Source organism: Artemia sp. Qi Xiang Cuo, chromosome 20, assembly GCF_049724085.1.
Source record: "Artemia sp. Qi Xiang Cuo chromosome 20, ASM4972408v1, whole genome shotgun sequence".
Taxonomy (NCBI): Eukaryota; Metazoa; Arthropoda; class Branchiopoda; order Anostraca; family Artemiidae; genus Artemia; species Artemia sp. Qi Xiang Cuo.
In genome coordinates, this window is record NC_142813.1 from 43,091,455 (window position 1) to 43,118,565 (window position 27,111).

The window sequence follows — 27,111 nt, forward strand, 5'->3', positions numbered from 1 at the left end:
AAACAAGTTTTTTTAACTGAAAGTAAGGAACGACGTTAAAACTTAAAACGAACAGAAATTATTCCGTATATGAAGGGGCTGTCCCCTCCTCAACGCCTCGCTCTTTACGCTAAAGTTTTTTTATTGTTTAAAAAAATAGAGTTGTGAGAAAGTCAAACTTTAGCGTAAAGAGCGAGGCGTTGAGAGGGGACAGCCTCCTTCATATACGGAATAATTTCTGTTCGTTTTAAGTTTTAACGTCGTTCCTTACTTTCAGTTAAAAAAACTTGTTTTTTTAATTTAATTTTTGAACGTTTTTGAATTAATGCAGGTTTTGATTTTGGCTCACCGTACATGAATAATTAAAACAAGATTTGCATATTATATTTGGTTAAATGGCTTTCTCGAAACTTGTTTAATTTTATTTACGAACGTTTTTATTAGTAATAAATATACGTAACTTAGAATTAACTTACGTAACGAACTTCTATATTCATAAATTTTTAACACGTATATTAGGGGGTTCGCCCCCTAGTCAATACCCTGCTCTTTAAACTTTAGTTCTAATTTTTTTTCCAGTTCTTTAAAAATGACCTCTTAATCACAATCAGTTGATCAGTTGAAACACTTGTTTTTTTTTATTTAATTCCTGATCTTTTTCTTTAATAATGCTGGGAAATCCGGCGCCCCCTTCATAGCAATACCCCTTTCCCCATGAAAACTTCCTTCATGGAAAGATCTATCCATATAGCCCCCGACCCTCTCCGGCCCCCACCTACCAGAAAAAATCTCCGCTGAAAAAGGCTGTATACTTCCCAATAACCAATGCTATATGTTAACATGGAGTAAAGTTCATAACTTTCAGCCCTCCCCCTGGGGCCTTTGGGGGATCAAGTCATCCTAAAAGACATTTTTATAATTTTTTCGAACATGTTGAGCAAAATGGCTATCTCAAAATTTTGATCGGGTGACTTTGGGAAAAAAATGAGCCTGGGAGGGGGCCTAGTTTCCCTCCATTTTTTTTGGTCACTTTAAAAGGGCACTATAACTTTTAATTTCCGTTCCAATGAGCCCTCCCACGATTTTCTAGGACCACTGGGTCGATACGATCACCCCTGGGAAAAAAAAACACAAAAAAAAACAAACAAACAAATAAACACGCATCCGTGATCTTTCTTCTGGCAAAAAATGGAAAATTCCACATTTTTGTAGATAGGAACTTGAAACCTCTACAGTATGGTTTTCTGATACGCTGAATATGATGGTGTGATTTTTATTAAGGTTCTATAATTTTTAGGGGGTCTTTTCCCCTTTTTTCGAAAATCAGCCAAATTTTCTCAGCCGCGTAACTTTTGATGTGTAAGACTAAACTTGATGAAACTTATGTATTTGAAATCAGAATTAAAATCTGATTCTTTTGATGTATCTATTGGTATCAAAATCCCGTTTTCTAGAGTTTCGGTTACCATTGAGCCGGGTCGCTCCTTACTTACAGTTCGTTACCACGAACTGTTTGATTTTATAAAAGTATGTTTACATACTAAAGTGGAATTTCAGTCTCTTGTCAGCTTGCATTATATGCCGAAGGAAAAATTCACGAATGCTATTATGTAAAAAAAAGATTTACGGAAAAACTTTGGATCTTGAGAATGTTTTAAGAAAGTATATTTACTTACATTAAAAGTTGATTTTTTTATGACATAGTTTTTGTGTCACAACTAAAAGAAATACTCTTGAATCAAGAGTTAATTGCACAGCCAGGGTGCAGTCAAGGGGCTACCAAGCTTGGAGGGCCTCTAAGTAGTTTTTATAAAGTAGTATATTCAAACGACAGACGAAGAAAATGTTTTTAAATTTTCAATATTTTAATTATTTTAATTTGCATTTAGTTAGCTCATCTTAACATCAACGCATATTTAAATAAGAAACAAATAAAAATCAAAACATATAGAATAAGTAGCTTTAATTTTTACCTCCTATCTATATTTTTTATATTTTAGATATTGGGCCTAGATTTCTGGTCTCTAATGTCCTTATTTTTATTACCCAGTGTATACACGGTCGTTAATTGGGAAGCAGGGGAAGGAGGGATTTCCCTCCTAGATTTTTTGTCCCCCTAGGTTTTGTAAAAATAACTTTTTTAGTTTTTTTATTGAATAATACCTTTCTTTGGCCTTCCCATTGAAAAAAAAATCAAGGAAAACAAAATTACACTCCCCCATAGATTTGGCAAAATACCCTTTTGTCCATCCTAAACTTTTGTAAACTTATCAGTGGCGTCTATTCACCCAAATGAAATGAAGGAAAAAATATATTTTTCAAAATATGGGGGGGGGGGGTACGAATTTGTGCTTTTTTTAATTCTCAATGAAATCACCGTAAAAAGTTATTTTTCAAAATCCAGTGAGAGGTAAAAAATTCTAAGGGGGTACATATCCCTTATCCATTTGACCTCACGACATGCTCTCCATGCTCTCTTGGGGGGCAAAACATGCTCCACAATTGAAGCCACTGAAATTGAAACTTCCAAGTGTAATTATTAGTTACCTGATTCCTGAAAGTTGTTTATTTCTTCTGAATGTGATTTTTCGGAATTCTAGACGCTTGTTGCCCAAGGGTGGGCTCTATCCACCGTTATATGGCTGGAACGTTCCTAGTCACGGGCATAAATTAGGGATAATCTAATAAAAAATGGTTAGAGATGTGCCAATTATGCTCTGCCAACTCTAATATTAGAATGAGAGGGAAGCAAATTAGAGGATTTCGTGTAATCACTAAAAATGTGCATTTAAGTCTTATATTATGCTTTAAATTCACCAATCGCTTGTGGCACAAAATCAATAATATTCCGACAATATTAGGCCTATTTCCACTGTCACATTAATTACTAACAATTGATTAATTAATTAATACTCAATCATCTTTTAATCACGTAATTAGTTTCTCTTCAATGAATTACTAACAAATATCTATTAGCTCTAACAGATGTGTTACTAACATTTCGCAAGATCAAATTAATTGAGTGGAAAATATAAAAAAATGAGACATTTAAATATAAGCAGAGATTTAAAACAGTGTTTGAAAGTAATAATCAGTAAATAAAACATAAAATAAAACACTAAAAGTCATCCACGGGTATATATGAAGTTAAAAAGTTATTATTTTAAAATAAATTTTTAAATAATAAAGCATTATTTTTAAACATTTTGAAATTCTTGCTCAGTCCGTCTTCAATTTCGTCCAACAATGTTTCGAACTGTTAAATGCTCTTACTAAAACTGCTAGCAATAATTTTTCTGTTCACTGGTGGAAATATATCAATAAAAATTTTACAAAACAGGAAAAGAGAGATTACTTTCCTATAGTTTCGTGGTAAAAAGTTTGCTTTAATGTCATTGCCTTACGTCTCTGGCGCACATCCATTAACAAGCCACAAATTCCTTAGTTTACCATCCCTGTCAAAACTCCCTGGAATTTTCAACTTAATATCCTTAATCAAAAGATATTGCTGATACGTCCTTTTGACAACCTGAATTAATAAAGTGTTTTTTTTATTTAGTTTAATATCCCTCTGAACATTTCCTGAAAGTTTCAACTTAATACCCTTAGCTGTTCCCAAGATATTGCAGACACGCCCTTTTGATAAACTTAAGGCACATGCTGTTTTTTTCATTTTGCTCAACATCACCCTCAAAATTCCCCACAAGCCCAGTTTATCGATTTCAAAACACGTGTTGAAACAACTGCTTATTTATATTATCTACGGCTCTTGCCACAGGACCTTAAGGGGTCACGTCATCCCCTGAAGGATATTTGTTGGACCTCTTGACCATTATGAACAAAATTTCTATCTAAAATTTCGATCAAATATCTTTGGAGGTAACGGAGAGGGGCAAGTGGCAAAAATGGGCAAGAGAGGAGATTGGCTGCCCTCAAATAGCTTTTGACCCTTAAAAAGAGCAATAGAACTTCCAATTTCCAATCGCATGAACTGCTTCCGAAGTTCCATCGACCACCCATTCCGAATGAAGTGGCTCTGAAAAAGAAAAAAAATGAAGAATTATGACTGTTTTCTTTGGGTAACGCTGGAGCGTTGCCTCTGACTCGAAACACCATTCAGGAAGATTTGAAGGGGGACTTTTTTTTTATGAGAAGTCAAATATTGCGAACCAAAATTTGTTTTAGCTTTACCAACTTGACATGAGAAAACCATAATGAAGACATGATTTGTTAATGATTTTTGTTTAGGACAGCCAAAGCAGGACTAATACAATAAAATAGCCTACTACTAGACTTATCCAAGAATATGAAACACTTAAAATTCAAAAGCAATTTACTTACTTACACTATAAATTTGTGATTCCTCCAGTGCTTTCATTTTCTGGCTGAAAGTGTTTCTCAGTTCAATTATTGCTTCAGTCGTATTAGAAAGCCTTTCTGAAACATCATTTTGTCTATTTTCCAGCAAAGTGGATTGAGATAAAAGCCTGCTTTCTGTGTCAACCATACTTTTCTTAATGGATTTAATTTCCTCTTTCAGGGCATCGCTTTCCAATGAGAGTTTTTTGTCAAAGATTGCTGGAAAACCTTTCGATTAGTTTTTTTGTGATCAGGATAGGTGAACTTGAATTCCGGCTATGGAATTGGTTTGATATATGTGACCTTTTGTCTGAAGGCATTTTTATGTAGTAGATATCCCAAGTAAAGTTAGTTTTAAAAGGGGAAATATTATGCGTAGAAAGAAAAGTTTCTGGCATTCGGCTGATTCGGATGAAACGAATGCTTCCGCATAGAGTTTGTAAGAAAATGATAATTTATTTGTAGATAAAAGCCTTCCGGGAAGGTTAACTCTATATTTTGGGGACATAAATTACCTGTCTTGACATATATACCGTCCAGTCTATAGCAAATAATTATAAGGGAGAGGGATATTTCATAGATTTTTTTTATACTGGACAGGATTAGTTCTATGGATATGTCACCTTATCAGTGCCGTAGTAAATACTAACATTCAAACGTGACTGAAGACCCAAACCGATGTTTGGACCAAAAGTTACAATAAAAAGGAAATGAAAAAAAAGATGCTGATAAAATAGTAAAATTTGAAAATTTTTCCAAATGGTTCTTAAGAAATATTAAGTTCGTTTCTTTAAGTTTTGTTTCCTTAAGTTTAATTTCCATAAAGTACTGTTTCCTTCAGTTTAAATTCTATATGGTACTTCAGAGATGTTAAGTTTGTTTCTTTAAGTTTTCTTTCTTTAAGTTTTCTTTCTTTAAATATAATTTCCACATGGCAATTGAGAAATTTACGCTTGTTTCTGTAAGATTTGTTTCCTTAAGTCTAATTTCCATATGGTACTTCAGAAATGTTAGGTTCGTTTCGTTAAGTTTTGTTTCCTTAAGTTTAACTTTTATTTAGTACTTAAGAAATGTTTACTTCGTTTCTTTGCATGTTGTTTTCTTTAGTTTAATTTCTATATGGTACTTCACAAATGTTAAGTTTATTTCTTTGAGATAAGTTTCCTTAAGTTTGACTTCTACATGGTACTTAAGAAATTTTAGGTCCGTTTCTTTAAATTTTCTTTCATGAAGTTTAATTTCTATATGGAAATTTAGTACTTTTTTCATGTTTCTTTAAATTTTGTTTCCTTATGTTTATTTTCCATATGGTTCGTAAGAAATGTTAGGTTCATTTCTTTAAGTTTTGTTTCCTTAAGCTTAGTTTCCATATAGTACTTCAGACATTTTAACTTTGTTTCCTTAAGTTCTGTATCCTTGAGTTTAAATTCTATATGGTACTTCAGAGATGTTAAGTTTGTTTCTTTAAGATTTGTTTCCTTAAGTTTAACTTCCATATGGTACTTAAGAAATGTTAGGTTCGTTTCAATAAGTTCTCTTTCTTTAAGTTTAAATTTCATATATTAATTGAGAAATTTTTTGCTTGTTTCTTTAAGTTTTGTTCCTTTAAGTTCAATTTCCATATAGTGCTTAAGAAATTTTAACTTTGTTTCCTTGAGTTTAAATTCTATATGGTACTTCAAAGATGTTAAAATTGCTTCTGTAAGATTTGTTTCCTTAAGTTTAACTTCCATAGGGTATCTAAGAAACGCTAGGTTCGTTTTTATTCATTTTATTTCTTTAAGTTTAATTTCCATATGGCAATTGATAAATGTTACGCTTTTTTCTTTAAATTTTGTTTCTTTAAGTTTAGTTTCCATATGGTACTTCAGAAATGTTAGGTTCGTTTCTATAAGTTTAGTTTCCATATGGTACTTCAGAAATGTTAGGTTCGTTTCTGTAAGTTTTGTTGTCTTAAGTTTAATTTCCATATAGTACTTTTTCCATATAGAAATTTTAACTTCGTTTCCTTAAGTTCTGTTTCCTTGAGTTTAAATTCTATATAGTACTTCAAAGATGTTAAGTTTGTTTCTTTAAGGTTTTTTTCCCTAAGTTTAACTTCCATATGGTACTTAAAAATGTTAGGTTAATTTTTTTTTAAGTATTCTTTCTTTAAGTTTAATTTCTATTTGGCAATTGAGAAATTTGACGCTTGTTTCTTTAAGATTTCTTTCCTTAAGTTTAATTTTCATATGGTACTTCAGAAATGTTAGGTTCGTTTCTTTAAGTTTTGTTTTCTTAAGTTTAATTTCTACATAGTACTTCGTTTCACTTCGTAAATGAATTAAATTTTAAATTTGTTTCCTTAAGTTCTGTTTCCTTGAGTTTAAATTCTATATGGTGCTTCAGAGATGTTAAGTTTGTTTCTTTAAGATTTGTTTCCTTAAGGTAAACTTCCATATGATACTTAAGAAATGTTAGGTTCGTTTCTCTATGTTTTCTTTCTTTAAGTTTAATTTCCATATGGCAATTGACAAATGTTACGCTTTTTTCTTTAAATTCTGTTTCGTTAGGTTTAGTTTCCATATGGTACTTCAGAAATATTAGGTTCATTTTATTAAGTTTTCTTTCTTTAAGTTTAATTTCCATATGGCAATTGAGAAATTTTTGGCTTGTTTCTTTAAGTTTTGTTCCATTAAGTTTAATTTCCATATAGTGCTTAAGAAATTTTAACTTCGTTTCATTTAGTTCTGTTTCCTTGAGTTTAAATTCTATATGGTACTTCAAAGATGTTAAAATTGCTTCTGTAAGATTTGTTTCCTTAAGTTTAACTTCCATAGGGTACTTAAGAAATGCTAGGTTCGTTTTTCTAAATTTTCTTTCTTCAAGTTTAATTTCCATATGGCAATTGATTAATGTTACGATTTTTTCTTTAAATCTTGTTTCTTTAAGTTTAGTTTCCATATGGTACTTCAGAAATGTTCGGTTCCTTTCTTTAAGTTTTGTTTCCTTAAGTTTAATTTCCATATAGTAATTAAGAAATTTTAACTTCGTTTCCTTGAGTTTAAATTCTATATGGTAGTTCAGAGATGTTAAGTTTGTTTCTTTAAGATTTGTTTAATTAAGTCTAACCTCCATACGGTACTTAAGAAATGTTAAGTTCGTTTCTTTAAGTTTTATTTCTTTAAATTTAATTTCCACATGGCAATAGAGAAATTTTACGCTTGTTTCTTTAAAATTTGTTTCTTTAAGTCTAATTTCCATATTTTACTTCAGAAATGTTAGGTTCGTTTCGTTAAGTTTTGTTTCCTTAAGTTTAACTTCTATTTAGTACTTAAGAAATTTTTACTTCGTTTCTTTACGTGTTCTTTTCTTTAGTTTAAGTTTTATATGGTACTTCACAAATGTTCAGTTTGTTTCTTTGGGAAGAGTTTTCTTAAGTTTGACTTCCATATGATACTTAAGAAATTTTAGGTGCGTTTCTTTAAATTTTCTTTCATTAAGTTTAATTTCTATATCGCAATTGAGAATTTTTTTCTTGTTTCTATAAATTTTGTTTCCTTATGTTTATTTTCCATATGGTTCTTCAGAAATGTTAGGTTCGTTTCTTTAAGTTTTGTTTCCTTAAGTTTAATTTCCATATAGTACTTCAGAAATTTTAACTTTGTTTCCTTAAATTCTGTTGCCTTGAGTTTAAATTCTATATGGTACTTCAGAGATGTTCAGTTTGTTTCTTTAAGATTTGTTTCCTTAAGTTTAACTTCCATATGGTACTTAAGAAATGTTAGGCTCGTTTCATTCAGGTTTCTTTGTTTAAGTTTGATTTCCATATAACAATTGAGAAATTTTTTGCTTGTTTCTTTAAGTTTTGTTCCCTTAAGTTTAATTTCCATATAGTGCTTAAGAAATTTTAACTTCGTTTCCTTTAGTTCTGTTTCCTTGAGTTTAAATCCTATATGGTACTTCAGAGATGTTAAGTTTGTTTCTTTAAAATTTGTTTCCTTAAGTTTAACTTCCATAGGGTACTTAAGAAATGTTAGGTTCGTTTCTCTATGTTTTCTTTCTTTAAGTTTAATTTCCATATGGCAATTGATAAATGTTACGCTTTTTTCTTTAAATTTTGTTTCGTTAAGTTTAGTTTCCATATGGTACTTCAGAAATATTAGGTTCGTTTCTTTAAGTTTTGTTTCCCTAAGTTTAATTTCCATATCGTACTTAAGAAATTTTCATTTCGTTTCCTTAAGTTCTATTTCCTTCAGTTTAAATTCTATATGGTACTTCAGAGATGTAAAGTTTTTTTCTTTATGGTTTTTTTCCCTAAGTTTAACTTCCATATGGTACTGAAAAATGTTAGGTTCGTTTCTTTAAGTTTTCTTTCTTTAAATTTAATTTCCATTTGGCAATTGAGAAATTTGCCACTTGTTTGTTTAAGATTTGTTTCCTTAAGTTTAATTTTCATATGATACTTCAGAAATGTTAGGTTCGTTTCTTTAAGTTTTGTTTTCTTAAGTTTAATTTCCACATAGTACTTCGTTTTACTTCGTAAACGAAGTAAGTTTTAACTTTGTTTCCTTAAGTTCTGTTTCCTTGAGTTTAAATTCTATATGGTGCTTGATAGATGTTAAGTTTGTTTCCTTAAGATTTGTTTCCTTAAGTTTAACTTTTATATGGTACTTAAGAAATGCTAGTTTCATTTTATTAAGTGTTCTTTTTTTAAGTTTAATTTCCATATGGCAATTGAGAAATTTGTTACTTTTTTCCTTAAGTTTTGTTCCCTTAAGTTTAATTTCCATATAGTGCTTAAGAAATTTTAACTTTGTTTCCTTTAGTTCTGTTTCCTTGAGTTTAAATTCTATATGTTACTTCAAAGATGTTAAAATTGCTTCTGTAAGATTAGTTTCCTTAAGTTTAACTTCCATAGGGTACTTAAGAAATGCTAGGTTCGTTTTTCTTAATTTTCTTTCTTTAAGTTTAATTTCCATATGGCAGTTGATAAATGTTACGCTTTTTTCTTTAAATTTTGTTTCTTTAAGTTTAGGTTCTGTATGGTACTTCAGAAATTTTAGGTTCGTTTCTTTAAGTTTTGTTTCCGTAAGTTTAATTTTCATATAGTACTTAAGAAATTTTAACTTCGTTTCCTTAAGTTCTGTTTCCTTGAGTTTAAATTCTATATGGTACTTCAAAGATGTTAAGTTTGTTTCTTTAAGATTTTTTCCCTAAGTTTAACTTCCATATGGTACTTAAAAATGTTACGTTCGTTTCTTTACCTTTTCTTTCTTTAAGTTTAATTTCCATTAGGCAATTGAGAAATTTTACGCTTGTTTCTTTAAGATTTGTTTCTTTAAGTTTAATTTTCATATGGTACTTCAGAAATGTTAGGTCTGTTTCTTTAAGTTTTGTTTTCTTAAGTTTAATTTCCACATAGTACTTCGTTTTACTTCGTAAATGAAGTAAATTTTAAATTTGTTTCCTTAAGTTCTGTTTCCTTGAGTTTAAATTCTATATGGTGCTTCAGAGATGTTAAGTCTGTTTCTTTAAGATTTGTTTCCTTAAGTTAAACTTCCATATGGTACTTAAGAAATGTTAGGTTCGTTTTATTAAGTTTTCTTTCTTTAAGTATAATTTCCATATGGCAATAGAGAAATTTTGGCTTGTTTCTTTAAGTTTTGTTCCCTTAAGTTTAATTTTCATTTAGTGCTTAAGAAATTTTAACTTCGTTTCCTTTAGTTCTCCTTCCTTGAGTTTAAATTCTATATGGTACTTCAAAGATGTTAAAATTGCTTCTGTAAGATTTGTTTCCTTAAGTTTAACTTCCATAGGGTACTTAAGAAATGCTAGGTTCTTTTTTCTACATTTTCTTTCTTTAAGTTTAATTTCGATATGGCAATTGATAAATGTTACACTTTTTTCTTTAAATTTTGTTTCTTTAAGTTTAGTTTCCATATGGTACTTCAGAAATGTTAGGTTCGTTTCTTTAACTTTTGTTTTCTTAAGTTTAATTTCCATATAGTATTTAAGAAACTCTAACTTCGTTTCCTTAAGTTCTGTTTCCTTGAGTTTAAATTCTATATGGTACTTCAAAGATTTTAAGTTTGTTTCTTTAAGGTTTTTTCCCCTAAGTTTAACTTCCATATGGTACTTAAAAATGTTAGGTTCGTTTCTTTAAGTTTTCTTTCTTTAAGTTTAATTTCCATTTGGCAATTGAGAAATTTTACGCTTGTTTCTTTAAGATTTGTTTCCTTAAGTTTAATTTTCATATGATACTTCAGAAATGTTATATTCGTTTCTTTAAGTTTTGTTTTCTTAAGTTTAATTTCCACATAGTACTTTGTTTTACTTCGTAAATGAAGTAAATTTTAAATTTGTTTCCTTAAGATCTGTTTCCTTGAGTTTAAATTCTATATGGTGCTTCAGAGATGTTAAGTTTATTTCTTTAAGATTTGTTTCCTTAAGTTTAACTTCCATATGGTACTTAAGAAATGTTAGGTTCAATTCATTAAGTTCTCTTTCTTTAAGTTTAAATTTCATATATTAATTGAGAAATTTTTGCTTGTTTCTTTAAGTTTTGTTCCCTTAAGTTTAATTTCCATATAGTGCTTAAGAAATTTTAACTTCGTTTCCTTTAGTTCTGTTTCCTTGAGTTTAAATTCTATATGGTACTTCAAAGATGTTAAAATTGCTTCTGTAAGATTTGTTTCCTTAAATTTAACTTCCATAGGGTACTTAAGAAATGCTAGGTTCGTTTTTCTAAATTTTTTTTCTTTAAGTTTAATTTCCATATGGCAATTGATAAATGTTACGCTTTTTTCTTTAAATTTTGTTTCTTTAAGTTTAGTTTCCATATGGTACTTCAAAAATGTTAGGTTCGTTTCTTTAAGCTTTGTTTCCTTAAGTTTAATTTCCATATAGTATTTAAGAAATTTTAACTTCGTTTCCTTGAGTTTAAATTCAATATAGTACTTGAGAAATGTTAAAATTGTTTCTTTAAGATTTGTTTCCTTAAGTCTAATTTCCATATGGTACTTCAGAAATGTTAGGTTCGTTTCGTTAAGTTTTATTTCCTTAAGTTTAACTTCTATTTAGTACTTAAGAAATTTTTACTTCGTTTCTTTACGTGTTGTTTTCTTTAGTTTAAGTTCTATATGGTACTTCACAAATGTTAAGTTTGTTTCTTTGAGATTAGTTTCCATAAGTTTGACTTCCAAATGGTACTTAAGAAATTTTAGGTGCGTTTCTTTAAATTTTCTTTCATTAAGTTTAATTTCTATATGGCAATTGAGAATTTTTGTCTTGTTTCTGAAAATTTCGTTTCCTTATGTTTATTTTCCATATGGTTCTTCAGAATTGAGAGGTTCGTTTCTTTAAGTTTTGTTTCCTTAAGTTTAATTTCCAAATAGTACTTTAGAAATTTTAACTTTGTTTTCTTAAGTTCTGTTTTCTTGAGTTTTAATTTTATATGGAACTTCAGAGATGTTAAGTTTGTTTCTTTAAAATTTGTTTCCTTAAGTTTAACTTCCATATGGTACTTAAGAAATGTTAGGTTTGTTTCATTAAGTTTTCTTTCTTTAAGTTTAATTTCCATATAACAATTGAGAAATTTTTTGCTTGTTTCTTTAAGTTTTGTTCCCTTAAATTTAATTTCCATATAGTGCTTAAGAAATTTTAACTTCGTTTCCTTTAGTTCTGTTTCCTTGGGTTTAAATCCTATATGGTACTAAAGAGATGTTAAGTTTGTTTCCTTAAGTTTAACTTCCATATGGTACTTAAAAATGTTAGGTTCGTTTCTTTAAGTTTTCTTTCTTTAAGTTTAATTTCCATTTGGCAATTGAGAAATTTTACGCTTGTTTCTTTAAGATTTGTTTCCTTAAGTTTAATTTTCATATGGTACTTCAGAAATGTTAGGTTCGTTTCTTTAAGTTTTGTTTCCCTAAGTTTAATTTTCACATAGTACTTCGTTTAACATCGTAAACGAAGTAAATTTTAACTTCGTTTCCTTTAGTTCTGTTTCCTTGAGTTTAAATTCTATATGGTACTTCAGAAATGTTAAGTTTGTATCTCTAAGATTTATTTCCTTAAGTTTAACTTTCATATGTTACTTCAGAAATGTTAGGTTCGTTTCTTTAAGTTTTGTTTCCTTAAGTTTAATTTCCACACAGTAATTTGTTTTACTTAGTAATCTAAGTAAATTTTATCTTCGTTTCCTTTAGTTCTGTTTCCTTGAGTTTAAATTCTGTATGGTACTTCAGAGATGTTAAGTTTGTTTCTTTAAGATTTGTTTCCTTAAGTTTAGCTCCCATATGGTACTTAAGAAACGTTAGGTTGGTTTCTTTAAGTTTTCTTTCCTTAAGTTTAATTTCCATATGGCAATTGAGAAATTTTACGCTTGTTTCTTTAAAATTTGTTTCCTTAAATTGAATTTCCATATGGTACTTCAGGAATGTTAGGTTCGTTTCTTTAAGTTTAATTTCCATATGGTACTTAAGAAATATTAAGTTTTCTTAAACTTGGTTTAGTTGACCGAATTGAGCCAATTAGACTTGACCACGCGATTGAGCTTAAATATTTGTCAAGAAAATATATATGATTCTAATTACCGTTTTTGACGATTAATCCCCTTATTGCACGGAGGTTTGGCCATCCATCGGGGGCAAAACGAGGAGCAGGTCGTCCGCGGCTGGCGCGAGAATAGGTCATACGAACGGATTGAAGGGGAAACTGAAACTTCTTGAAAGGGGCAAGGAGTGAAGCTTTGAATAGGCGGTAAGGGAGGTACCTCCGTTACCTCCTGGAGGAAAAGAGTTTACAGCTGTATCAACCATGGATGGCTTGGTGTAGTGAGTTGTTAGTAGCAGTAATATTACACGGGCGGGTTCGATTTGCAACGTCGGAACCAAATCAATATTTTAAAGGGTGTTTAAGGATCACCGCATGATAGCTATATTTCAGAAACTATTGCTGTATTGGCGTTATGGGGTTGTTAGTGAGTTTTTGAAATTATAAAATACTGTTTATGGCAGTTTATTACCTACCTGTCAATGAGAAATTTCTATAGGGGAAGGGAAAGGGACTTTTCTTTATCATTAAAAACCACTAATTATCGTTTGAACCATTTACAGAGACACATACTTCCTAATCATTCAAAGTGGGTTAGCGACCTGTCAATGAGAAAGTTTCTATAGGGGAAGGGAAAGGGACTTTTCTTTATCATTAAAAACCAATAATTATCGTTTGAACCATTTACAGAGACACATACTTCCTAATCATTCAAAGTGGGTTAGCGAAACACAAAGAAACAATTAAATATTGCATTATCAGTTTTTTGGGGGAGTAGGAAGGACTCATGGGTAGAAAAATTTTCTTTGTGTGCGTGCCTGTATAGTAGGCTACTCTGATGCTTTTTACTCATTAAAAGGAAATGAGCAAATTTTGAGCATTGCTTCCATTGCTGTTTTTTCTTTAGAATTGGAAAAAGCTCGCTAAAGATCGGTAGATTTTTGGTAGACCCAAAAAGTATATTGGTGGAAAAAACAGTTAAGTTTTTCAATTGGTAGTCTTGGATGCATTTTGAGAACCAATTAAGCGCTGTTCTCGTTAAATTTAAGAAAGACATTTTACTGTGTGGCTTTCTATTTGGCATAGTCACGTCTCTGTTGAAATTGGAGCATAGTTTTCGAAGAAACGCATCAAAAACTATTTAAACATCAAATTTAAAGATAACTAGAGTAGTTGTAAATTTTGCTTTGATTAGCTATAAATGGATTAGCAGTTAAAATAAGACCATAAATCAAACTATTTTGTTGCTTGTATCTCCTTATGTACTCTTCGTGTTGCATCTCCTAATCCATTGATTTGACCTAAACTAGTGCCTCTAATACCTCTACTATTGCATACTCGTATGTAGCTCATAAGTAGAGCCTTATCTAGGGTTGGTGGTGCCCTAAGAAAAATTAATTATACTCCCCCTCCCAACTGAAATATAAACGAACAAGGTAAATCAAAGTGAAAAATTTGATCAAAGGGGGCAACCCCCCAGCTGTGCATCCCCCCCCCTCACCCCACCCCGCCCAAGATGGGAGTGCCAGTTGCAGATGACTCGGTTTCCCCCTCCTTTTGAACGGCTCTTCTGATAAAGGAAAGTAAAACTAAATAATTGCTCAAGGTTTGTTTTCTGTGTTTAGCGCTAATGGAGAATGCAATGTACTTGACCAAAAAAAAAAAAAAAAAAAAAAAAAAAAAAAAAAAAGAAAAATCTAAAATTCTTAAGTTATGGTTTAGTTGTTCAGAAGCAGCGAAACTTTGTGATGCTACTTTTGAATTATGCGGTTAAATGTATCGAAATTTAAAAATAAAACAAAAAGTGTTTATAGTGGTGGCAACCTTCTTGCTGTTCACACAAGATTGGTAGACACAAATAGGGATATACTCATTCTAATTTCAGTCACCGTCCAATCACTGGCTGCCCTGATCAACGTCTGACCATAAGGCAGAGTATTTGATGGTAAATATTTAAAAATTGGATGGACTGACGCCAACAATAGCTTCCGAAATCATGCCCAGGGTTCAATCCCTCTGGTCATGCAAAGTGCCGACTGTGGCACAAGTGTCCATTGAGAGTCAGCCCTAGGTGAAAGAAAAAAGTTCTCTTTCTAGTACCGCTTCTGGATATAAAGTGCCACTTGACACTAATGACTAAAGTGGGTAGCTCTTCTCTCCCTTTTGAGGCACTGAATTGCCTACCCAAGCCAGTATGGAGGATGGGGGAACACTGATAGATGTTTTGACACTACCAAATATGGCTTTCCTACACAAGATGAAAAAGAGATAGGCAAGCCCTTCTGACAACCGAGTAGCACATAGTATCTTTTGATTGGAAGGTTGGAAGGGCAGGGTGGGGGGGAGAGGGAGATGAGTATAGTGAGTAACGGAGACTGTATTTTTTGTTATTATTTTTTTATATTTTATATTATTATTTTTCTTTTATATTTTATTTAACTATTATTATTTTTAATTCAGTTTTTTATTTATTTTTCCACATATTTTTTTGATTTTTTTATTATTTTTATTTTTATATATAGGTTTTAGTTTATCTATTTTTGGTTTATTTATATAGTTTTAATGAAATAGTTGAGGCTTATGTAAATAGTTGAGTTAATATGTAAGTAGTTACTTGGACTTTCGCACGATCGCAAACCTTCATAGGTTTTCTCCAGTGTGAGAGTTTTGTTTAATTTATTTATTTGTTTGTGAATGTGGATTTATAAACTTATGAACTTATGATTGAATATTGTGACCCTTAGTCGCTCCTAAGATATTGCTATATACACTTTTTATAGCCTGGATACACATAGTGTCTTTTGATTTTTTTTTCATCTCCCTCAGCATTCCCTGGAGGTTCAAACACTGCTTAACATGCCCTGATAATTTCAACCTAATGATCTCAGCCGTTGCTGATATATTGCGGATGCATGGTGTTGACATTCAACATTCACATAGTGTGTTTTCGATTTGGTTCAATATTCCCTGAAAAATTAATTATATCTTAAGTATATGTAGTACCATTTGCAAGCAGTTGCAGTGACAGTTGCGAGTAGTGGCAGTCAAAAGTGTTTATTGTAGTGTTAGTAGTTGTTGATACCCTTACCCGTCTCTAAGGTATTGCAGGTATCTCTTTTTGATAACTTCGGTGTAGTTATTGTCTTTTTAGTTTGGCTCAACATACCCAAACTAAAAAAGCATTCCCTAGCGTTGCCTATAGTAAAGACGATGAGGCTTCAATGTTTTATTATTTTTTTTTTCCCCCAGAGACACTTCATATGGAAGGGATGGTCGTATAAACTTCGGAGGGGGTTAATTCGATTGGAAATTGGAAGTTCTAGTGCCCTTTTTAAGAGTAAAACGGATCGTTGGCCAACTAGGCTACCCTCGTCATTTTTCTCCTAAATGCATCCGCTAAAAATTTTAAGATAGCTACATAGTTAAAAATAGTTCAAAGATCAAATAACAAAAACTCCTGGGTCGATACAAAACCCAGAGCCCGGGGTCAAATATCGTAAGTTATGTCCCAGGGGCATGTGAGGCTCTTATGCGTGGGTTTATAAAATAATTCCAAGATCATATCAGCCCGATCTCTACCCCACTAAAAAACTTGTTAACGATACTTTGTTCCAAAACTTAAGGGAGCTGACCCTTGGCCCTCTCCCCACGGCCCTACCCCCTTCCCCCGAAAAAAACTTATTAACGATATTTTATTCAAAAAATTATGGCAGCTGACCCCTGGTCCTTCATGGCCTGACCCCTCCCCCCTTTCCCCCGAAAAAAAGAAACGCAGGGGAAAAATCAGAAAAAAATATCTAAAAGTGTATGGTACCAAATCAGTTTATGAGGGTGTAGCTTTTTTTCTGAAAGTGCAGTTATCTTCGGAAATCAACAGTTTCTTAATGTTTGAATTTTTACGGATTAAGAGCGTTATTTAATTTGATGAATTAGTTCCACATATATTTTTCAGACGTTCAATGTAGTTTCCGACGTAGATTCTTTACGACTTTGAACCAACCAGTAGTGGCTGGAAACGTCCAAGAGGAAGACCCAAGTTCCGGTGGAATTATAGCCTCGGGAAATTCCTGGACCAGGCTGGAATTTTGCTGGCTGACGAAGAGGTTCTTGCTGCAGATCGCCCCACGTGGAGAAGGCTGAAGACGCTCTCAACGCCACCCCGGCATGAGGATTAATTAATTAAGTAAAGTTTAAAAACACTGACGAAAACTTAATAGAGCCCTTTAAACTTTCAAATTTTGAATCAACTAAGAATTTTTCTTAGAAAATCGTCATTTTCAGCTGTAAATAGAACAAGTACGATCCCAGAAAAAAAATGTTTTATTATGAAGTCCTTGGTTTTTAGTAGCTACAGCTCTTTAGAGTTTTGATGATCATAAAGTCAAAATTGTATTAGGGATCAAATTTTGTAAGTTAGAGGTTAAGAGCGATGCTTAATATATGAAAATGCTATACCATCCTAAAAAGTAATATATAGAAAACACAAATATCAAAAACAAGAATTAAGAATAAAAAGAGGAGGATAAAAACAAACAGAATTCTCAGCAGCTGTTCGGCATAACTACTACTTACAAGGTCATGAAAATAGTGCCAAGTAAAGGGACCAGTATATTAATAAAAAATTCCTCCCTCCATGGCCCAAACCCTAAAAAAATTATTAACGATACTTTATTACACAAATCATGGGTCTGACCCCTGACCTTCCCTCCATGATCCGACCTCCCTCCAAAAAGCTACTTATTAATGATATATTATTACAAAAATGTAGGGAGATGACCCCTGCCCTTCTCTCCATGGCCCGACCCCTCCTCCCCCGCCCACCCACCCCCAAGAAAAAAGGTTATGAGCTATTTTTACTGCAAATATCTTGGGAGCTGATACCCTGCCCTCCCTCCATGGCCCAACACCCGACCCCCCCCCCCCACACACACACACAACAAAAATTAACAATATTTCATTGCAAGAATCATGGGAGCTGACCCCTGGACCTGCTTCCATGGCCACAAAAGCCGTAGGCAAAGCAAAGCTTTTGTTTTTAATTTTGCCATGGAGGCCATGGAGAGAGGGTCAAGGGTCAGCTCCCTTAAGTTTTGGAACAAAGTATCGTTAAAAAGTTTTTTAGTGGGGTGGGGATTGGGCTGATATGATTTTGGAATTATTTTGTAAACCCACGCATAAGAACCTCACATGCCCCTGGGACATAACTTACGACACCTGAACCCGGGCTCTGGATTTTGTATCGACCCAGGAGTTTTTGTTATTTGATCTTTGAACTATTTTTAACAATGTGGCTATCTTAAAATTTTTAGCGGATGCATTTAGGAGAAAAATGACGAGGGTAGCCTAGTTGGCCAACGATCACTTTTACTCTTAAAAAGGGCACTAGAACTTCCAATTTCCAATTGAAATAACCCCCTCAGAAGTTTATACAACCACCCCTTTCATATGAAGTGTCTCTCGAAAAAAAAAACAAATAATAAAACATTGAAGCCTCATCGTCTTTACTATAGGCAACGCTAGGGAATGTTGAGGGGTAAGTTGAGCCAAACTAAAAAGACACTAACTACACCGAAGTTATCAAAAAGGGATACCTGCAATACCTTAGAGACGGGTAAGGGTATGAAAATGATGTTTCCAGGGTCACTGTTACTACTAACACTACGATAAACACTTTTGACTGCCACTACTCGCTACTGTCACTGCAACTGCTTGCAAATGGCACTACATATACTTAAGAATACTTTCAGGGAGTATTGCACCAAATCAAAAACACACTATGTGAATGTTGATTGTCAACACGGTGCATCCGCAATATTTCAGCAACGGCTGAGGTCATTAAGTTGATATTATCAGGGCATGTTAAGCAGTGTTTGAACCTCCAGGGAATGCTGAGGGAGATGAAAAAAAATCAAAAGACATTATGTGTATCCAGGCTGTAAAAAGCGTATATAGCAATATCTTAGAAGCGACTAAGGGTCACAATATTCAATCATAAGTTCATAAGTTTATAAATCCACATTCACAAACAAATAAATAAATTAAACAACACTCTCACACTTGAGAAAGATAGCCATTTTATTCAACGTTGTTTTAAGTTCTGGAAATTTTGCCATTTTGTTCAACGTAGTTGAATAGTTCTGAAAACTCTCTGGAAATAAATGAAGCCCAAAACGAACAAAAATTACAATAATTAACAGAGTCAAATTCAAAACGAGCAGAAATTAACATAAGTTGGGCGCAAAACCCCTATGCCTTCCCAAGGCAAGAACAAAATTAGCACTTAACTGAAAAAATATAATTTTTTTTACTTTTATAACTTTAATAAATCAAATAATATAAACATTTTGATTACTAAATATCAGTATATGTATATTAAACTGACAATGTATATTCATTTGTATTTATTCAGTAAAGTACAAATTTTGTTCTGGCCTTGGAAAGGCATAGAGGTTTTGCGTCCAACTTATGTTAATTTCTGCTCGTTTTGAGTTTGACTCGGTTAATTATTGTAATTTCTGTTCGTTTTGGGTTTCGTTTATTTATCGATGCTGATTTGTGGTAGTTTCACGCTTGGTAGATTATTTGATTTTATTTTTGCTCATTTTTTGTTTAATGGAGCTCTTTACTTTTCTTTGAAAAACTTATTTTGTGGACAAAGTTTTTTTTTATTAATAATGCTGAGAGAGGCGGCGGCCATAATTGTAATAAATGCGAAGTCCAGAATGGTGACAAAATTATGATCACCATCAAAAAGGTGACAATCAACGTTGAAGACGGTGATGAAGAAGTTGATAGTAATAAAGAAGACTTGAAAGTGTTCTTGAAAACTAAGACGATAAAAGTTTAGATGTTGCGGATGAAGCTTAAAACAAAGAAAAGGACACCAGAGACATGGTTATCATCATTATAGTTACCATAAAGTTTTTATTCGCCATCCATCATTTCTTCTGTCAATTGATTCTAAAATGCTTTTTAATTTACAGATTATCCTGTAAATCTTTAAGAAAGCAAGGAGTACGCATTTTTGAATCAGAGTAACCTTGTGCACCAAATGCCATAAATGGCTTGCTTTCTTGCGACACTATACTCTAGCAAATAAAAATAACAAACCTGAATGCAAAGGTATAGGTATGTAGGTGTGGGGGGGACGGGTATAGGGTAAGGTAGGAATTTTAACCTTCCTTAGATATTTACCCCCCCCCCCCGCAAGATATTGAAAAAATCTATTTTTTATTTTCATTGAAAAATATCTTTTGTTTTATTTTCGTTGATAAATCCCTTTCTTCGTATTTTCATGGAAAAAGTTGAAAAATAATGAAATTTAACCCCTAGATTAAAAAAATACTTCAAAAATATACACAATTAAAAAAATACACAAAAAAAACTTCAAAAACACTTCAATTATTTGTTTACATGCATGTTGTTACGTTTTTACGAACCGGACAGAAAATTTGGGAGGTGGGAGGAGGTTCAAACTCTGTAACCCCTCCCCCTGGATACGGTTTTAAAAACACGTCTTATGAAGTGCGACAGATCTTTACAATGCGGATGCCTTGGAAACTAGGTTTACTCTGATGGTATCTAATAGCAATTAGGCCAGTAGTAAGCAATGTAGATATGGAATTGACTGACAAAAAAGAGACCATTGAGATCATTTCAATGTGCGCGAAGCGCGGATACCCATACAGTAAAAATATACCAAACAATTTTTTCCGAACGGCTTTAAGCATAATAATTTGTAACTACATCACAAAAAAAATAGAGGCACTTCGAATAGATGAGAAGAAAGAAGAGACCATATTAATATTTTACGTATCAGAAATATCTGACCAGATACACTATGAAAAGAAAAAAAAAAGAAAAGATTTAGCCACCGAAATAAATATAAGGTCTAATACAAGCTAAATGAGTAAAATTAATATACAAAAATCGGTATAGTCGAGATCACAAAATTAAATCAAAATAAAAAATAAAATTTAAGATGTCATCCTAAACATCCTTTTGTCTCCCTTTCAATAGGTATGTGTAAGAGGTATAATCGAGATCATCTAGTACAAAATTCTAAGAGCCAAGATGAAGCTAATAAAGGTGATCATAAAGTGAGGTGATACAAACTGAAATGCTACCTCATTCAATCAGTGGGTTCAATATCAATTGTTCTCTTACGATCACATTGTGTTTCAGCACAGTTAATAGGTAACAAGCTGTTTACGATTTTAGCGTGTTTTTGTAGAATATATTGTAGTTACAAAAGGAATCATATAATTTATCAAAGTTAAATTAGACTTTACAAAGGAAATTAGTAAATTAATGGGAAATATATTAATCCATACTTAGTAATTCTTATGACAGTCAAATGTTTTTTTTCCCTGTATATGAAATTGTTCTGGTGGAATAAACTGTTAGTAAAGTCAACCGAACGACAAACTCAACAACTGCTAGTCAGGGATTACAACAACGAAAAGATAACCTTGTGCTTCCAATAATAATATCAACTCTCTGGTTATACCCAGTCAGATTAAAATTGCTTTTTAAACACAGCTTTAAGCCAAGAAAAGATTAGCATATAATTATTAATGAATTCCTACTGCAAATATGCTATTACAGGTCAATATTTAACTTTCTCTTATGTATGGATTATTATTCGAAAACGAATAATATTTTTTTTTCAAAAAGCCTGCAGCCATCCATTCGAAAATTGTTTCCATAAATTTAGAAGAACTAAAAGTCCCTTTGAACTAATTCAGTTGGTAAAGTCAATATGTTGCCATGGCTTACGGACAGTAGAAAGCCTTTAAACTGTAACACATAAATTGTTTTGCAAGATAACAAATAGTAGCTCTGGGCAGAAGATTTATCAAATGTTAGGCAATTATTCAGAAGGAATGGTTATGGAATACACTTAAAACCCTATTTTGTGAAGAAGTCTCTAGTTTATATGCTTCCAGCTCTTGTTGGCTGTATAAAATGAAAAATGGGGTAATAATTTAATATGTAGGGAACCGGTAAGGCAGGCTTAGTTGTATATATCTGTTGATGTTCCTCATGTTTATATGATATAAAAAGTAGAAGAAGAAGAAGAAGCTTTTTTAAAGTACTGAACTTGAAGACCGAGTACTGAACTTGAACTGAACTTGAATTTGAACTTGAAAGTACTGAACTTGAACTGAACTTGAATAACTTGAAGACCGAGGTATTAAGTGAGGTATATTCCGCTACTATAGGCTAGAGTTCGTTCTTTACTATAATTAAATAAAAAAAACAAATTTTTTTAACTGAAAGTAAGGAACGACGTTAAAACTTAAAACGAACAGTTTAACAGTAAACTTAAAACGAACAGCGAGGCGTTGAGGAGGGGACAGCCATTTAATTTTTGAACGTTTTTGAATTAATGCAGGTTTTGATTTTGGCTCACCGTACATGAATAATAAAAAAAAAAAATTAAATATTAATTTTACTTTTATTTGGTCAAATGGCTTTCTTGAAAACTTTAATTTTATTTACGAACGTTTTTATTAGTAATAAATATACGTTACTTACGAATTAAATTACGTAACGAACCTCTATATTCTTATATTTTTAATACATATATTAGAGGGTTCGCCCTCTAGTCAATACCTTGCTCTTTAAGCTAAAGTTCGAATTTTGTTCCAATTCTTTAAAAATGACCCCTTAATCACAAATGCCGTTAATTAGAATAAATAGCTCTTACGAAAGTACTAATTAATCTATGGCTTAAAGAGCGAGGTATTGACTTGGGGATGAACCCAATCATATACGTAGTGTTTTCTTTCGTTTTAAGTTTTAATGTCGCTCCCTACTTTCAGTTAAAAAACTGTTTTTTATATATAATTTCTGATCTTTATTTAAATAATGCTGGGAAATCCGACGCCCCCTTCATAGCAATGTCCCTTCTCCCATGAAAACTTCCTTCATGGTAAGATCCTACCACATAATCCCCGCCCCACTCCCCCCCACTACCAGAAAAAATCCCCTCTGAAAACGTCTGTATACTTCCCAATAACCAATAGTAAATGTTAACATTGGGTAAAGTTCATAACTTTCAGCCCTCCCCCCGGGGACTTCGGGGGATTAAGTCATCCTAAAAGACATATTTATCATATTTTCGACCATGCTGAACAAAATGGCTATCTCAAAATTTTGATCGGTTGACTTTGGGGAAAAATGAGCGTGGGAGGGGGCCTAGTTGTCCTCCATTTTTTTAGGTGACTTAAAAAGGCCACTAGAAATTTTAATTTCCGTTCGAATGAGCCCTCCCACGATATTCTAGGACCATCTTTCTTCTGGCAAAAAATGCGAAATTCCACATTTTTGTAGATAGGAGATTGAAACCTCCGCAGTAGGGTTCTCTGATACGCTGAATATGATGGTGTGATTTTCATTAAGGTTCTATAGCTTTTAGAGGTCTTTCCCCCTTTTTGCGAAAATCAGCCAAATTTTCTCAGGCGCGTAACTTTTTATAGGTAGGATTAAACTTATATATTTGAAATCAGCCTTAAAATCTGATTCTTTTGATGTATCTATTTGTATCAAAATACCGTTTTCTACAGTTTCGGTTGCCATTGAGCCGGATCGCTCCTTACTTACAGTTCGTTACCACGAACTGTTTGATTTACTATAAATCTTAATGAAGGTCTGACATGGCTATTATATTTGCTGGTTATGATTGAACATGATAATTTATTTTTATTTTGTGGTTTCTTACGGTATATGATGTTTCTGAGTGTATTTTACCTACTCAAACACCTGGGGAGGCTAGCTAAGATTCGTCACATTTTGCACCACATAGTTGATACAATAGAGCCAAAATCTTTTTGAAGTTTTTCTACTGATATAAGTTTTTTTACAGACTTACTGATCCTAAAAAATAAACGACTCAAATATGTGAACTTATTATTTCTCTAATGACCTTCTCCTTCGCAGCGTCGTCAATTAACGATTTTTTTGGGGGGGGGGCGGACAAAATGTAAATTTTCTAATGCTAGGGGGAGGCAATTTTGTCATTTTTTCAACATTTTAAGTAAATGCGAAATTATGGCAAAAAGTAGTCCTATACATAGTGCAGAGGCCTAGTTCTATGTATTATATGGTACATACTAAATATAGTATAGAGTACGTCCTATTGGCATTGTAAAAACTTTCATGCGCAGTTTAGGTAATTTTTCCTTATTTCTTTACGTAATTATCCTTATTTATCCTTATTTATTCATCCTTATTATTACGGCTGGGGATTGACTTGAACCTTTCAGTTTTAAATTTCCTTACGGCGGAGGAAGGAGCCAATTTTTTTATTCTGGTCCTCACGAAAGGGCAATACCTTTGCTGCAGCCCTTGCCTTTGCTGCAAGTTTGTTTATAGTTATGTAAAACCAGTAACCAATTGTGAAACAATTTGCTAAAATGCGCTACAAAATTATGAAATAATAGAATAAGTTAAAAATTTGCACAAAAATAATACAATTCAAGTGTGAGCCGAGATCCATAAGCAAAAACAAGTTAGATTTGGTCAAACAGTAGGCTACGTAGTAGAAAAAAAAACTTTAAGAAATGAGCATCTCAGCCCAATAACAACTAAAAATCTAAACTACAAAATTGATGATAATACATAAATCAAAAGAATTGGCTTTTTAAGCTGATTCTAAATAAATAAAATTCATTAAGTTTAATGTTACCGATTAAAAGCTACAAGCCCTAGAAAATTTACTTAAATTTCGGAAAAGGGAGAAAACCACCCCAAAAGGTCAAGCGATCTTAATAAAAAACATACCATTGAATTCGGCATATCAGAAGACCCTACTATGCAGGTTTAAAGCTCCTATCTACAAAAATGCGGAATTTTCTAATTTTTTTTTGGCAAGAAGAAAGATGGGTGTTTATTATTTTTTTCCAGAGTTTATCATATTGAACTGATGGCCCTAGAAAATCGTGAGAGGGATCATTCAAACGAAGATAAGAGTTTTGGTGTCCTATTTAAGTTACCAAAAAGATTGTAGGGCAACTAGGCCCCCTCCCACGCTCCTTTTTTCCCAAGAGACGGATAAAAATTTTGAAGTAGCCATTTGATTTAGCACAGTCGAAATGCAAAACAACTATGCCTTTGGGGATTAGATAGTCCCCCCATAGTTCCTTGGGAAAGTACTATAAGTTATTCAATTTGCCCGTTGTTCACATATAGTAGGCATATTTGCTATTAGAAATATACGGATTTTTTTTTGGGGGGGGGAATTTTCTACGGAGAGGAATTTCCAAGGGGATGATTTTCTTTTTGTTAGCAAAGTTTCCGAAGGGAATTTTTCAGGAAAACCATGCAAAAGGAGGGGGAGGGGATATTATGGCATGAATTGCAAAACAGTAAGAAATTAATTAAGAAAACGTAAATTTTCTTAACTGAAAGTAAGGAGCAACATTAAAATCAAAACAAACATGCATTATTTTGTATATAAGGGGGGCTGCTCCCTCCTCAGTCCTTCGCTCTTTGCGCAAATGTTTGACTTTTTGTCATATTTCTTTAAGGCATACTTCTCAAAGACAGGGGCCGTTAAATTTGGACTAGAAGTATTTTTAAGGAACTCGAAGACTTTAGCGTAAAGAGCGAGGAATTGAGGAGCTGGCAGCCCCTTTCATATACAGAATAACCTCTGTTCGTTTTAAGTTTTAATATTGTTTCTTACTTTTAGTTGAAAAAATTATCTTTATTTATTTATTTGATATTAAGAAAACTAGAATTGTCACTAAAATTATGTTGATACATTGGAAATTAACTTAATCCCCTCTAAGCAGAACTTAAATGCACTTGATGATTTTGATAACCAATCAGAACTCGGGAAATAATGAAGTAGTCTACTATTCATTCAAGCTTTCTCTTTCAAAGTATATGCCATAGCAAGTAAATGTCATGCATATGTCAAAATCTAAGCACAGTGGCATAAGGACATTTCTGCCCACGAAAAGACACACAGTGAATTTCTGTCAAAACCACACCAAAAAAGGATACACTGAATATAGCGTTAGTCGGTATTTATGCTATTTTAGAGTAAGGGGTTTATTTCACCATTTCTATAAAGAAAAATACAATTTCTAGATGTAAAAAATTTCCTTTACCTTCATTTAAGTTTTGACTTTTGAGCACTTTGTAAAGATGCTCTTTAACTGCCTCCAGTTTTCCATCCACAGAAGAGATTTTCAAATCCTGTTCATGATCTCTGTCTACTTGAATTTTCTTATGTTGCGGAGCAGAATTTGCTAGACTTAGAACTTTCTCCAGTGCATCTTTATTTGCAAAAAACCTTAAATTGTAATAACAAATTAGTAATATAGTTCAATACAATACAGTTACAAAAGCGAGCCATACCAATTACCAACGGCCAGATAAAACTCAGAACGCACTATTCAGGTGAGCCCACCATCATGACATCCTAACATCAAACCTTATACAGGTATATGTTATTCACAGTGGCTGGCGTTTACCCCCCTCCCCCCTGGTGATTACCCCCCTCCGGGGAATACCCCCCGGAAAATACCACCCCGCGAAAAATACCCCCCGGAAAAAAAACCCTCCGTAGAAAATACACCCCCCTGTGGAAAATACTCCTCTCTGGTATTATGATGATCGCTCATCAAAGTTTATGCTATTTGTGCCTTTCATTTATGTTACTTCGCTGTGTTCATGGCCGTATATCTGGGTTTAAAATACACTTTTCTATCTATTCATCTAATATGCAGAATAATTGTACCAAACACATTTTGCATACTGACCCGCTATACTTTACTTCCCCCCCCCCAATGTGCATATCTATAGCCCAAATTTATTTCTAAAATAACGAAGAAACTAACGAACAAACCGGTGTGTTCTTGAATTTTACACAGCGTAATCTTAAGTGAGTGGCGCATAATACACAAGTACCAAACTTCCTTCCCCCTACGGAAATTAATAAAATAAAACTCGAAAAAAATTCTCAAATTTGGAAAGCCTTATTTCCCAAGGTTTTTTTGTGGGAGGAGGGTATTTACCGGGGGGTATTTTCCATGTAGGGGTATTTTCCGCGGGGAGTTTTATCCGGGGGGTATTTTCCGGAAGAAATTTTCCGTGGGGGGTATTATCCGGGGGTATTTTCCTCGGGGTTATTTTCAGGAGGGGGGGGTATTTTCTGGGGGGTAATCACCGAGGGGGGGACGCCTAGAACCGTTATTTACCACTTGGAGAATTAGAGAGAACCATAAT

At 32.7% G+C, this 27,111-nt stretch overlaps 1 protein-coding gene across 1 annotated transcript in view; it reads right to left on the reverse strand.

The window, feature by feature from the left end:
• LOC148940231 (uncharacterized) overlaps positions 1-26,171 on the reverse strand; it is a 341,376-nt gene extending 315,205 nt beyond the window's left edge. The window contains exons 1-2 of the mRNA XM_089105976.1: positions 25,992-26,171; positions 4,325-4,557 (exon numbers count right to left, since the gene is read on the reverse strand). Of these exons, the coding sequence (XP_088962102.1) occupies positions 4,325-4,486 (162 nt within the window). The 5' untranslated portion in view covers positions 4,487-4,557; positions 25,992-26,171. The remainder of the gene's footprint in view (positions 1-4,324; positions 4,558-25,991) is intronic.
• Positions 26,172-27,111: the final 940 nt, after the last annotated feature.